The sequence below is a fragment of the Dermochelys coriacea genome, chromosome 23, assembly GCF_009764565.3.
Source record: "Dermochelys coriacea isolate rDerCor1 chromosome 23, rDerCor1.pri.v4, whole genome shotgun sequence".
Lineage (NCBI taxonomy): Eukaryota > Metazoa > Chordata > Testudines > Dermochelyidae > Dermochelys > Dermochelys coriacea.
Genome location: NC_050090.1, coordinates 1298724 through 1312744, shown reverse-complemented (window position 1 = coordinate 1312744; position 14021 = coordinate 1298724). Strand labels below are relative to the sequence as shown.

Here is a 14021-nt window from a genome sequence, read left to right as displayed (position 1 = left end):
CAGCCCCTGCCAGCCCAGCCCTGCCCTCCCCAGCTCTGTCAGTGCCCCTCACTCCTGACCTGCAGCCCCTGCCAGCCCAGCCCTGAGCTCCACTGCCCTGAAATCCAGAGGGTCACTGGCTGATAGAAGGAGCCCAACCAATGTCAAATCCACGCTGTGTGGGGGTACAGTCCTGGCAGCTGTGGAGAACCCCCACCCCACACTTCTGCCAGAGCCTTGGCACTGCCCTGAAGTCTCAGCACCCCCCCGGCTCATCCAGTTCCAGCTCCTCCCTCTGCTGGACACGGGGGCATGTGGGGTGATTCCTGCCAGCTGGGCTGGGGCCTGACTGAACCCATCGCAGAGAAGCCAGCGGTTGGGCGCGACCGGCACCCCCTGGGGGTACTGTCTGTCCCTGGTGTCCGAGGGAATTTTCCCAGCGTACGAGCAAGTTTTGACTCTTGGGGAGACCAACCACTCGATGGTTCGAGCCGCTTGGTGTCATCTGCTGCCTGGGATCCCCGGGGGGGCTTCCTGGACTGGACTGGGCTAGAGAGTGGAAACAAACACGTAACACCCTGTGCTCACCCAGCTTTCGCCTCCCTGGTTCCCCTACGGCCAGGATCGCCCTTCTGGGGCCCACATGCCAGCTCCTGCTCAGGAGGGGGTGACATTGGTGTGAGCAGTGGGATATGGGCAGGGCCGCAGGTCAGTGCCCCACGGGGCCTCCATCACCCAGCCCCTCCTCCCACTCCAGGGTCACGGGCCAGCTCGCCGGTGGGTGCAAACCAGTGCACGGGAGATGCCGCCCCCCCGCAGATTTCCCATCATCCCCCGGAGCTGCGGCGGCTGCAGCGGGGGAGGGGAGACAGATATAGATATATAGATATTTGCCTTATCTCGAATAAGGAAATGGATCATTTGTGGTTGCTAAGGTAACCAGCAGCCAGAGATGCTCATCCTCTTAAAGGAGACGTGCCGGGGGGGGGGGCAGCTGTTTCATGTGGAGCCCCGCCATGTATCACAGGGGTAGGCACTGGACTGGGACCCAGGAGATCAGGGTTCAAATCCCACCTTTGCCATGGACTCCCTATGTGACTGTGGCCAAGTCCCCACATCTGTCCACGCCTCAGCTTCCCAAGGGGCAAAATGGTAATAAAAATCCTAACTGTGAGTCCTTGGGGGCAGGGTGTGTCTCCCTTTGGGTTGGGGTCTGGACGGGGCCCCCAGTCCCAGCTGGGCACTACTGTAATCCCAGCGAGGCTGGTGGCCTGGCGAGGCAGGTCTCCTGTTTGCCGGCTGGGCTCCTGTCTCACGCGGAGCTTTGGGGGCTGGCATGGGCAGTCCCTGGGCACAGGGGAAGCAGGCGGCCCTCTCGGCTCTGAAGGGCAGTGGGGGGCTGGGCAAAGGCTGGGGCCATGCGGGTTGCTCTCACTGGGTGGAGCTGGGGTCGCTGGGATGGGCTCTCTGCCAAGCCTGCCCGCCCCTGGCAGCCAAGCTGCATCCGCCTGGGGGAAGGTTGGGGAATGTCTAACTCCTGGGATGCCCCCAGCGAACCCCCCAACTAGCAGGAGAAACACCCACACCAGCCTGGGCCCCGCCAGGCCTCAGACCATCTTGGGACATTGCTCCAGTCGCAACAGCTGGCACTAGTGTAGCACGTGTCAGCTACTGGCGGGGGCACGGGGCTGGCCACCAGGGCTCCTGGGTTCTCTCCCCAGCTCTGGGAGGGGAGTGGGGCTGGTGGCTAGAGCAGGGGGGCTGGAAGCCAGGACTCCTGGGTTCTCTCCCCAGCTCTGGGAGGGGAGTGGGGGCTGGTGGCTAGAGCAGGGGGGCTGGAAGCCAGGGCTCCTGGGTTCTGTTTCAAGCTGGGTCCGTGGGCCCAGCGTGCCCCCAACATGTGGGGCGTGCGCCGGTGCCAGCCGTGATCGGTGCGTTCCAGCCCAGGCAGAGGCTGTGGGAGGGGATTTGGTGTCGGGGTGGGGCAGGCCGGGGGGGTTGGGGGCCAGGGGACAGGGCCCTGATCTGGGGCGGGGACGTGGGTCTATGCTTTGGGCTGGAGCCTCAGTCTAGATACTGTCATGACTAAGGGGGGGGGGGAATCCTCCCCCTCAAGCTGCTGCACGTCTGGCATTTGCTCAGCCCCCCCCCGAGCTCACAGCCCCCCCATCTCTAGACAGAACCGACGGAGGGGAGGGGGGTCAGATAAGCAGGAGCTGAAGGTTTTCACACCCGGACCCCCCCCAATCTGCCATGATCCCCCCACCACACCTGTGCCCCCTGCCCTGTCACATGAGTCACCCCCAGCCGGTGCTCTGGGGACCCCCCCCGCAGTGACGCCCCCGGCCATTGGGAACCAGAGGAAGGTGGAATTGCTCCCTCCCTGCGGGGGGGCACCTCCCCCTGCTTGCACGGCCCCTGCCTGCCTTACCGGGGGGGAGGGGGGCAGGACTACGTTTCCCAGGATGCAGCTGGAGTTTTGGGAGGCCCCCGATTGGCTGCCCCTGCCCCACGGCAGCCCCGGGGAATGAATGAAGCTGCACCGGGCTGCGCCGAGCCGAGCGCGGAGCCGGGCTGCGGGGATGGCCGCGGCGGTGCATAACCCGCTCAAGTCGTGAGTACCGGGCCGGGGGGCGCCAAGCGGGGGGCGCCTCTATTGTGCAGCGGATGCACCCCCCTATAAACCCCACCCTACCCCGTCCGGCTGCCCCCCCCCCCCGTTTGAATCCCCTCCCGGGGGACTCGCACTGTGCCGGCTCCGGCTCCCACGGGGGGAGCGCGCGGGGGGGGGGCGGGTTAGGTCTGGGGGCTGCAGATTCCATTGTGCGGCGGGCAGAACTGGGCTGGGGGGGCCGGGGGTGTCACCCACCGCTGGAGCCCGGATTCAGGCCGAGCCCCCCGGCCCAGTTACCGCGGGGGGGGGCTGTCGCGGTGCCAGGGAGACAAAGTTCCTTGGGGGCGTCAGGGGCCTGGGCCAGAGCCAGCCCCGCTTCCCCCCCCCTCCGCCAGCCCCATACATCCTTCTGTGCGTCCAGCTCCAGCCAGCCAGCCCCTGACCCAGCCCCATCTGTCTCTCCAGCCCCACGCGCCCACACAGGTCCAGCCCCATCCCCACCCAGATCCCTGGGTCCATCGCCAGCCCCACCCTCCAACCAGCTACCCCCCCCAGCCCCCTCGATCTATCCCCATCCAGAGCCATCCCTGCGCCCCCCGCCCCCGTACAGCCCCTTCTGTCTGTCCATCCCCAGACACGCCCCACACCTCCGCCCGCTCGGGAGAGGGGCTGTGGGTCTAGGCAGGTGTCTTCCACCCAGCGGGGGGTCACTACTGGTGCTGCCGCCACAGGGAGAGGCATGTGGGGGGGCTGAGGGGTGCAGTCACAGCCCCTCCCCGCCTGGTCTGAGATGGTTCTGTCCTAAGCACCCCAGTGACGTGTTTAATGGCAGTCGGCTCCTGGGTCGGGGGAAACTGAGGCATAGCGTGGGGAAGGGATTTGCTAAAGGTCTGTAGCAGAGCTGGGACTAGTCCCGACTGCCAGTCCCACCTGCATTAGCATTAGACCCCCATCCTAGTGCCAGGGCTAAAACTGGTTAGCCAGGACTCCTGGGTTCTCTCCCCAGCGTGGGGGGGAGGGGTCTAGCGGCTAGAGCTGGGGGCCAGGACTCCTGGGTTCTCTCCCCAGTGGGGGGGGGAGGGTCTAGTAGCTAGAGCAGGGGGCTGGGGGCCAGGACTCCTGGGTTCTCTCCCCAGTGGGGGCGGGGTCTAGTGGCTAGAGCAGAGGGCTGGGGGCCAGGACTCCTGGGTTCTCTCCCCAGTGGGGGCGGGGTCTAGTGGCTAGAGCAGAGGGCTGGGGGCCAGGACTCCTGGGTTCTCTCCCCAGCGGGGGGGAGGGTCTAGTGGCTAGAGCTGGGGGCCAGGACTCCTGGGTTCTCTCCCCAGTGGGGGGGAGGGTCTAGTGGCTAGAGCAGGGGGCTGGGGGCCAGGACTCCTGGGCTCTCTCCCCAGCGGGGGGGAGGGTCTAGTGGCTAGAGCAGGGGGCTGGGGGCCAGGACTCCTGGGCTCTCTCCCCAGCGGGGGGGAGGGTCTAGTGGCTAGAGCAGGGGCCGGGGGGCCAGGACTCCTGGGCTCTCTCCCCAGCGGGGGGGAGGGTCTAGTGGCTAGAGCAGGGGGCTGGGGGCCAGGACTCCTGGGCTCTCTCCCCAGCGGGGGGGAGGGTCTAGTGGCTAGAGCAGGGGGCTGGGGGCCAGGACTCCTGGGCTCTCTCCCAAGCGGGGGGGAGGGTCTAGTGACTAGAGCAGGGGGCTGGGGGCCAGGACTCCTGGGTTCTCTCCCCAGTGGGGGGGGGGAGGGTCTAGTGGCTAGAGCTGGGGGCTGGGGGCCAGGACTCCTGGGCTCTCTCCCCAGCGGGGGGGAGGGTCTAGTGGCTAGAGCTGGGGGCTGGGGGCCAGGACTCCTGGGTTCTCTCCCCAGCGGGGAGGGGAGGGTCTAGTGGTTAGGAGCTCCCCGCCGGAGGCCGAAGGGTTAACCCCTCGGGAGGGAGCGAATAGTAGCTCAGGTGCCCCATCACGCAGCAGCAGGGCCCTCATTAGCATCTCATTATCCCCGCCCCGCCGCCTCCATCTTCCCCCGTCCCGCCCTCCCCGGGCCCCTGGTTGCGGGGGGGTCCCAGGGCCACGGGAGGTGCCTGCCCGGAGCCCGGCCGAGATCGGGGCCCCAGCAGCCAGGGACCCTAAGTCCCGAGCTCGCAGCTTGAGGAGACAAGGGCAGGGTCATTAGCCCCTGTCACAGATGGAAAACTGAGGCCCAGAGACTAGTGCCCAAGGTCACCCGGGGAGCAGGACGCCTGGGTTCTCTCCCAGCTCTGGGAGGGGAGTGGGGGGGTCTAGTGGTCAGAGCAGGGGGGCTGGGAGCCAGGACTCCTGGGTTCCATTCCCAGGAGTGACTGGCCAATGCGTTAGGTCAGGGCCTGGTGTCCCCCCCGACCCCCTGCAGTCCAGTAAAGGAGCCCCCCTGCCCCTGCTGGAGCCTCCGGATGCTACAAGGGGGTGGGAGGTCAGAGGTGGGGTCTGTCCTGGACCTGGGGGACCCCGCCCCCTACTCTGAGTGCGGGGTGGTCAGATCAGATTCATTTTAACTCCCTGGGGAAAGGGTCGTGCTTGCATCAGCTGAGCCCCCCCACTCTAAGCTGGGCCCCCCACCGCTATGGCCCCATCCCCACGGCAGGGCCCCGCCCTGATCCCAGTTGCAAGGGGATGTAGGTGCAGGGAGGGGGCTCCACTCACAACCCCCCCATCTCCCCGGACTCTGAGTAGGGGCAGAGGGGGGTTGGGACGGGATACAAAGGGGGGGGGCGGGTCGGGGGAGCAGAGGGGGGCTGTGACTCCGCCCCGCCCCCCCTTCCGTTTGCACCTTCCCTGAGCCCCCCCAGGTCCCTCCCTCACTGAGTGACCCCCCCCCTTCCCCGGCCCAGCTAATCCGCCCCCTCGGGAGGCGGGCCTGCCAGCTGTCAAGCGCGGGGCATGCTGGGAGCTGTAGTCTCTGCCCCCTTCCAGCTGTGACCCCCCCATGTCCCCCCCCGCCTTTGCATCCAGCGCCGCCTCGCGCAGCCCGGGACGAGCCCCGGGGCAGGACCTCAGCCAAGGGGGGAGTGGGGGGCAGCATCTCCCGGCGTGCACCGGGGCGCGGCGGGGGGGGCCAATGGGCACCCCCCGGCTGGGCAATGAATGAAACCGGGCCGGGGCGGGGGCGGGATGGGCTCAGCCGGGCAGGAGCCGCTCCAGGGGTGAGTGAGAGCCGGGCCCCCCCGACCTCCCCCGGACCCCCCGACCTCCCTCCCAGACCCCTCAGCCTTCCCACCTCCAGCCTGCCCCCCGACCTCCCCCGGACCCCCCAACCTCCCTCCCAGACCCCTCAGCCTTCCCACCTCCAGCCTGCCCCCCCGACCTTCCCCCCAGCCTGCCCCCCGACCTCCCCCGGACCCCCGACCTCCCTCCCAGACCCCTCAGCCTTCCCACCTCCAGCCTGCCCCCCCGACCTCCCCCCCAGCCTGCCCCCCGACCTCCCCCGGACCCCCGACCTCCCTCCCAGACCCCTCAGCCTTCCCACCTCCAGCCTGCCCCCCCGACCTCCCCCCCAGCCTGCCTCCCGACCTCCCCCGGACCCCCCGACCTCCCTCCCAGACCCCTCAGCCTTCCCACCTCCAGCCTGCCCCCCCGACCTCCCCCCCAGCCTGCCCCCCCGACCTTCCTCCCAGACCCCTCAGCCTTCCCCCCTCCAGCCTGCCCCCCGACCTCCCCCGGACCCCTCGACCTCCCCCCCAGCCTGGCCCCTCCAGTCTGCCCCCCCAGCCTGCCCCCCCGACCTCCCCCGGACCCCTCAACCTCCCCCTCTAGCCTGCCCTCCCAGACCCCTCAACCTCCCTCCCAGACCTCCCCCAGACCCCTCAGCCTTCCTGCCCCCAGCCTGGCCCTCCCCAGCCAGACTCCCCAGCAGGACCCCTGGGACCCCTAGCCCCCAAACCTGCCCCTCAGGCTGACTCCCTGGGACTCCCCAGCCTGGGGACCCCCCCCTCAAACTGCCCTTTCCAGCCTGTCCTGCCAGTCTTCTCCGAACTGCACCCCCAGCCTGGCTCCCCTTCCAGCCGGACCTCTGGACCCCTCAACCTCTCCCCCCAGCTTGGTTCCCCCCGGGCCCCTCAACTTCCCCGCCCTAGCTGGACTTCCAAGCTTGTCATGCCTAGCCCCCCAAACCAGATACCCAGCACCACAAGTTTAGCCCCACAGCTCCCTCAATCTCCACCCCCAACCTGTTTCGTCAACCCCCCTGCATCCTTCAGCCTGACCCCGTACCTTCCCAGCCTTCGCCCCCAGCTTGTCCCATGGGACCCCCCCCATCCGTGTCTTCCCCCAACCTACCCCCTCTGGCTGCCCCAGACACCCCAGCCTGCGCCTCCAGCCTGTCCCACCGGGCTCACCCTCACCCACCCCAGCTGGACTCTCCCAGACCTCCCCGCCTGGCCACCAGACTCCTGGCTGGGGGGTGCGGACGGGCCGCATGGGGGGGTGTGGGGCTGGGGGTGATGCCGGGACGTGGGGAGTGCGTACGCTTGGCGGTGGGGGTCAGTGTCGGGGCTTTGGGGGGAGAGCTCAGAGGCTCTGGGGTGTCAGGGGGCTGGGCCGGCCCAGCCCCCCTGACCCCCCGTCTCGCCAGCCTGGGGGAGGAGTTCTACCGCGAGGCCATCGAGCACTGTCGCAGCTACAATGCGCGGCTCTGCGCCGAGCGCAACTTGCGCCTGCCCTTCCTCGACTCGCAGACCGGCGTGGCCCAGAACAACTGCTACATCTGGATGGAGAAGACCCACCGGGGGCCAGGTGAGCCCCCCCGCCTTGCCGGTGCCCCCCACTCCCGACTTGCAGCCCCCTCCCAGCCCAGCCAGTGCCACCCCTGACCCGCAGCTCCGCCGGTGGCCCCCGCCGACCCACAGCCCAGCCCAACCAGTTCCCCCCCCCCCCCCGACCTGCCGGCACCCACCCTGACCCACAGCCTGGTCGGTGCCCCTCACTCCTGACCCTCAGCCCAGCCTTGGGCCCCCAGCCTGGCCAGTGCCCCTCACTCCTGACTTGCAGCCCCCCCAGCCCAGCCAGTGCCCCCCCGACCCGCAGCTCCGCTGGTGGCCCCCCCGACCCGCAGCCCAGCCCAGCCAGTGTCCCCCCCCCCAACCTGCCGGCACCCACCCTGACCCGCAGCCTGGCTGGTGCCCCCCACTCCCAACCTACAGCCTTGCCAGTGCCCCTCACTCCTGACTTACAGCCCCCCTCCCAGCCCAGCCAGTGCCACCCCTGACCCGCAGCCTGGCCGGTTTCCACCACTCCTGACCCTCAGCCCAGCCCTGGGCCCCCCAGCCCAGCCGGTGCCCCTCACTCCCAACCCACAGCCCTTGCCAGCCCGGCCGGTGCTCCCCAATCCCAACCCGTAGCCCTGCAGCCGAGCTGTGGGGCTATGAACACTGGGGATTTGGGGGGGGAATCTTGGGGCTCTCTTCATGTACCCCTCCCCCCGCAGGCCTGGCCCCGGGGCAGATCTACACGTACCCGGCCCGCTGCTGGCGCAAGAAACGGCGACTGAACATCCTGGAGGATCCACGTCTGAGGCCTTGTGAGTTCAAGATCGGTAAGGAACTGGGGGGGGATGAGGGAATGGGGGGAGATTCTGATCCTGGTGATCTCAGCCCCTCCCTGTTGTGGCCCCCAGATCATCCCCTCCCACACCAGGGGCTTTGCGGGGGGCAGGCAAGGCTGGGGTTGGGAGGAGGGGGGCTGTTGGGGGGCTCAGTTGGTTTCCATGGTAATGCTGAGGGAGATCAGAGCCCAGGGGTGGGGGGCACCCCCTAATTACAGCCCCACGTTACCACGGTGCATGGCTGGAGGTCATTTGGCTGGAATTTAGGTGAATTGCAGCTGGTGGGGCCTTACTGGGGGGTCTCTCCGAAGGTGTCAGAGCACCTGGGGGGTCTGTATTTGAGGGCCCTGCCCAGCCGCTCTGACATGATGCTCCCCCAGACTGCGAGGCCCCCCTGAAGAAGGAGGGGGGGCTCCCAGAGGGGCCGGTGCTGGAGGCCCTGCTCTGCGCCGAGACAGGGGACAAGAAAACGGAGCTGAAGGAGGAGGAGCTGGTGCTGGACTGTCAGGTGAGGACCCCCCCCTGCAGCCCCTCTTGGGGCACCAATCGCTCCCCAACAGTCCCCCATCCCTCCCAGGGGTGAGCCCCCTTTGCGTTCGCTCCCTGCCCCCAGCCCATTCATGGGGGGCTCCCTGCATGGCGGTGCTGTGGGGGGGCAGGGCTCTGATACTCCCCTGGCTCTGACCCTCCCCCCCGGTCTGTGGCAGAAGCAGCAGGTGGGCGAGTTCCCCCACGACCTGGAGGGCGACGACCTGGAGGACGACATCCCCCGGCGCAAGAACAAGGCCAAGGGCAAGGTGGGGCGGGGGTGTGTTTGGGGGAGGGGGAGCTGGGATGATGGGGGGGGTGTATGGGGGTGGGGAGCTGAGGGGAAGGGGCCGGGGATGGGAAGGTGTATGGGGGAGGGGGAGCAGGCGGGAGCCCAGCCCCTGGGGCACCCCCACCCCCGTTGGCTCTGTGCTGGCCCTGGGGTGGGAGCCGGAAGGTGCTGTCCGGCTGCATCTCACCCCCTTCCCGGCCCCCCAGGCCTACGGGATCGGGGGCATGCGGAAGAGGCAGGACGCCCCCTCACTGGAGGACCGTGACAAGCCTTACGTCTGCGACAGTGAGTGTGTGGCAATGGGACCCAGGCGTCCGGGACGGCAATGCGGGGCACTCGCCACTACGGGGCCCTAGAACCCCCAGCTCTGGGGTGTGGAGGGGACCCAGGCGTCCGGGACGGCAATGCGGGGCACTCGCCACTAGGGGGCCCTAAACCCCCAGCTCTGGGGTGTGGAGGGGACCCAGGCGTCCGGGATGGCAATGCGGGGCACTCGCCACTAGGGGGCCCTACAACCCCCAGCTCTGGGGTGTGGAGGGGACCCAGGTGTCCGGGATGGCAATGCAGGGCGCACCCCCTCAGCTCCCAGCCCAGGGGATTCCCAGCGGGGGGTCTGAAGAGGATGGGGGGGCTGGTTTTGGGGGGCTCTGACCCTGCCCTCCCTCCAGTCTGCGGGAAGCGCTACAAGAACCGCCCGGGGCTGAGTTACCACTACACCCACACCCACCTGGCAGAGGAGGAGGGCGAGGAGAACGCGGAGCGACACCCCCTGCCCCTGCACCGCAAGAACAACCACAAGCGTGAGCCCTGGGGACCCAACGGGGGGGAGCCCTGCAGCACCCCACAGCTGGCATGACTGTTGGCGGGGGGGTATGAGCCATGCAACATCCCACTGCTGGGGTCACTGTTGGGGGGGGGGGCTGCCTGGTTTCTAATTGTTCGGGGGGGGGTAGTTTTGGGGGAACCAGCCTGGCCCCATTCTACCTCTTCCATGTCCAGTCCCTCACCGGAGGTCCCTTTGCTCTGGGGGGTGCCAGGGAGTCCTAGGGGCTCACAGGACCGGGCTCCTCCCCCCAGGGCCCACGCTCTAGTCAGGGGTTTGGGTGGGGGACTCCCCCCAATCTCCATCTGTTGGAGAGCTGGACTTGGGGGGGGGGCAGCTGGCTTTAACCTCATTCTGTCTGGTTTTTGCTGTTCCTGTCAGAGTTTTACAAAGAATTGAATTGGGTCCCCGAGAACCAGCGCAGACACACAGGTAACCCCCCCCACACCCGGGGGGGGGGCAGGACCCCCGACCCGACACGTGGCCCGGTGCCCTGGCCCCAGTTTGGGGCCTTGAAGGTGACCTGGAAAGGAGGAAAGTGACTGACTGACTGGGGCAGCGGGGCCAGCCCTGCCTGCCCGGGGAGAGGCCCCCCACCAAGCCCCCCGTCCTGCAGCACAGCGCACCCTAGTGCCATGCAGCGCCCCTCACCAGCCCCTGCAGCCCAGCGCCCCTAGTGTCCCATGGGGCTGTGATCTCAGACATGAGGGAGCCAGACCCCGTTTGCTGGGAGAGGTTTGGAGGACTCAGATTGGTGCAGTTTCAGGCCCAGGGACCATCCGGCCTGAGAGCTCGGCATGTGGCCGTGTCCGGTGCCAGGGGCCGGGCCGGAGCAGCTCTCCCGGATCTCACCCCGACTGCGCCCAGCCCCTGGGAGGAAAACGCTCTGAAAAGAGATTCCTCCCTGGGAGCTGCCCGGGTCTGGCCCCGGGGCCAAGGCTGGGCTGACTCTTCCCAGCTGGAAAGGGGAGAAAAACACACAAACCCGCTGGCTTCTGGCTCCCACCCCGGAGCAGCCTGCAGGGCCCTGGAAGGCAGTGGGTGGGCAGCTGGGGGCAGCATCAGTCTGCCAGGGCACTGTGCGGAGGAAGGTCACAGCAGGGGGAGGCTGCCGGGGACGGGGGGGGGAGGGTTGGCTTGTTGCCTAACCCGGGGATTCCACGTTGGTACCGGGCTGTGTCAGGTGCCCTGGGGGTGGGGGCAGTGTTAGTGGGGGGGGCTGCATGGGGCCGAGCCTGCTGCACCCCTTCATCTCCGCCTCTGCTCGCTGTTTTCCAGCGAAGAAAGCTCCGGATGGCTCGGTCATTCCCAACGGGTACTGTGATTTCTGTCTCGGCGGCGCCAAGAAAACCGGCTGCCCCGAGGATCTCATCTCCTGCGCGGACTGTGGGCGCTCCGGTGAGGACCCCCGGCCAGGCCAGGACAGCCGGGGGCACGGGTGTGATGGGAGGGAGCTGGCAGGGGACAGAGCCGGGCGCGGTTTGTTGTGCTGCCCCTGCTGGGGGGGGGGTGAGCCCTGCTCTGGGCATGTGTGGAGGACGAGGTGTCTTCCCCCCCCCCCAGTCCGGGGGCAAATGAGGCCAGGCTGAGCTGTTCTGCATTTTCACTCCCCTGCTGGGATGCCCCAGGCTGGGGGGCTTGTTGTGGCTGCGGCTGGTGTCCTGAATTTGCTGGGTCTCAGCCTGGCCTCACCCTGCCCTGGCAGGGGCAGATTCCCAGGCTTGGCGGGTGGTACCGGGGGAAGTAGTGGGGGGGGAATTGCTTGCTCTGGGCCATCCCCCCACCCCCCTGACTCTCCCCGCTCTGTGCCCCCTGCAGGTCACCCCTCGTGTCTACAATTCACGGTGAACATGACGGCGGCCGTGCGCACCTACCGCTGGCAGTGCATCGAGTGCAAATCCTGCAGCCTTTGTGGTACCTCGGAGAATGACGTGAGCCGCCCCTGCAGCCCCCCATGCCCTGTACTCGCCAGCCCCAACCACCCCCCCACTCCCTGATCCTGCCAGGCCCTGACCTCCCTGCACCCAACCCCCTGGACCTGCCAGCCCCTCCCGCCTCCCCCACCCCTCTAGCCCCTTGGAGACTTGAGGTGAGCGCCTGCCTCCCCCTTGCCCCTCCTGGGAGTGGGTCCCATCGCTGCCCCCTGGCACCCCCCAGGGGAGGGCTGGTGTCGCTGCTCCCCACTGACCTGCCTTTCCGCCCCCCGCCCTGGCAGGACCAGCTGCTCTTCTGTGACGACTGCGACCGGGGCTACCACATGTACTGCTTGAACCCCCCCATGGCAGAGCCTCCCGAAGGTGAGCCCCCTGCTCCCTCAATCCCTCACGGCTGGGCTGGGGGGACTGGTGGGCCGGCGTCTCCCACGCAGGGAGGGGGCTGTAGGGGAGGCTGGGGGCCAGGCTGACGCTCTTCCCCCCCGCCCACAGGGAGCTGGAGCTGTTACCTGTGCCTGCGGCAGCTGAAGGACAAGGCCTCGGCTTACATCACGCTCACCTAGAGCCGCCCCCCCCAGATGGCTCCCGGGGGGGGGCACCATGACCAGAGCGAGTGGGAGGACCCCCCCAGCCATGTGCCCCCAGACTCCAACACCCTCAAACCCTGCACCCAGGGGGGGCTCCTATGTAGCCCCCTCAGCCAAAATCCTCCTCAAAGCCATAACTCCAGGTGGGGGGGCATGCTGGGCCTGGGTGCTCCTGGTGGGGCTGCTCCCCAGAGGCCCCCCCAACTGCCTGGGGGGATGCAGGGGAAGGGACTTTTGCATGATGTGGAAATAGAATTTTTTTTTTTTCCTTTTCCCAGAGCTGGGTGGGGACCATCGGGGGGGGAAGCACTGTCCTCCCTCCAGCTGTTTCAGGCCCTTAGTGGTGGGGTGGGGAGGGATTAGTGTATTCACTGCTGCTCCCCTGTTCCCTGGCCCAGGCCCTGGTGCTGCATCTCATGGGGTCACACTGCCCCCCCCCCAGCCAGCTGGGGTGTATTTATTTTAGTGCAAGAGGAACTGCAGGGGGGGCAGTGCCCCTCACTAAAGCTGTTTGATGTGGGTGTTTATTTTCTGTTGTTGCTGGTTCAAAAAAGGGGGGGTGTAAAAAAGCTGCCGGGGCAGGAGGGGGTGCGAGCAGTGGCCAGTCCGTGGGCAATTCCAGGTGCCCGGCCTGCCCCCCACCCCACCCCGCCCGTGTTCATGATGTCGTTCTGGTGCTGCCGTCTGCAATGTGCTTGGATTGTTCTGTGCATTAAACCATGGTCCATGGCCCAGCCTTGGTGTCTTTTCTCCCCCGAGCAGGTGAGAGAACCCAGGAGTTCGGGCTCCTAGCACCCCCACCCCCCAGAGCCAGGGATGGGTGTGTTGCCCCTGAGGGGGTAGGGTGCACACAGGGAGTTTGGGGTGTGATGCTTCCTGTGTGGCCAGCACTCCCTGGCCCTGGGCATCACAGCAACCGGCATACCCCCCCCCCCATGGTAGGTGTGGGGGCTGCTAGGGGCAGCCTTCATGTGTGACCTACTTTTTACCCAGATTATACCCCAAGCTGCTGGGTTAATCTTTGCACGCAGGGGGGGCACTGTACCTCCCCCTAGGTCCAGCATGATCTGCACACACCCCTGCCCCCAAAACAGGGCCTAGCAGGCCCCTGGGCTGTGGGAACCCCAATCCCTTAGCTGGGCAAGCCCCCCCCCCCGGGACTCCTGGGCTCTGGCCCTGCTGTGGGAGGGGGGCTAATGGCTGGAGCCAGGCTGGGGGGCCCTACTGCTCCCAGAGCGGGGAGTGATGAGCAGCCCAGGGCGTGCTATTTGAGCAGGCCCCTGCTGGGGTCACGATGTCCAGGATAAAGGGGATTTTCACCCCTCCCATCAGCCTCAATTCATGGCTGAGCAGCTGATTCCACCCCCCCACCCGCTCTGGTCATTTCACCCCGGGGGGGGGGCAGGTCCAATGGTCCCCTAACCTCTTCTTCCTCCCCTCCCCCCCCATCGGAGATCCTGGCCCCAGACAGCTGCAGCCCTTTACAGGGGAGGGAAGAGGGCTCAGCACCAGCCCCGCAAACATAGCCTGCGCCCCCCCAGTGAGGGATCCCCCTTGCTCCCAACAGGCTCAGCTGCCCCATGCACCCCCCCAGAGGGGGACCCACCCCTCCTCTGCTCCAGGTAGCTGGAGCCTGGCTGCTGGTGTCAATCCATGCCATGGGGTGGGGGAAACAGACTGAACCCAGCCTCGGGGAGCAA

The 14021-nt window shown here is 67.7% G+C and overlaps 1 protein-coding gene across 4 annotated transcripts; it reads left to right on the top strand.

The window, feature by feature from the left end:
• Positions 1-2073: 2073 nt before the first annotated feature.
• DPF1 (double PHD fingers 1) lies at positions 2074-13055 on the top strand. 4 transcript variants are annotated; one of them, XM_043501470.1, is made up of 12 exons: positions 2074-2593; positions 7189-7349; positions 8041-8148; positions 8538-8665; positions 8868-8954; positions 9184-9262; positions 9646-9777; positions 10182-10232; positions 11079-11198; positions 11619-11731; positions 12016-12097; positions 12227-13055. In XM_043501470.1, exons 1-12 carry the CDS (start codon positions 2511-2513, stop codon positions 12295-12297), a joined length of 1215 nt encoding a protein of 404 aa, XP_043357405.1. In that variant the 5' UTR covers positions 2074-2510; the 3' UTR covers positions 12298-13055. The 4 variants fall into 4 exon arrangements, with proteins under 4 accessions (XP_043357405.1, XP_038237890.1, XP_038237889.1 ...); XM_038381962.2 differs by having other exon boundaries at positions 2075-2593; positions 8041-8133; positions 8865-8954; XM_038381961.2 differs by having other exon boundaries at positions 2250-2593; positions 8865-8954.
• Positions 13056-14021: the final 966 nt, after the last annotated feature.

Coding starts and splice junctions, on each gene's coding strand:
- DPF1 (XM_038381961.2), top strand. CDS start 2,511: ATGAAGCTGCACCGGGCTGCGCCGAGCCGAGCGCGGAGCCGGGCTGCG. Junction 11,199..11,618: donor CGCGGACTGTGGGCGCTCCG/GTGAGGACCCCC, acceptor TGCCCCCTGCAG/GTCACCCCTCGTGTCTACAA. Junction 12,098..12,226: donor CATGGCAGAGCCTCCCGAAG/GTGAGCCCCCTG, acceptor CCCCGCCCACAG/GGAGCTGGAGCTGTTACCTG.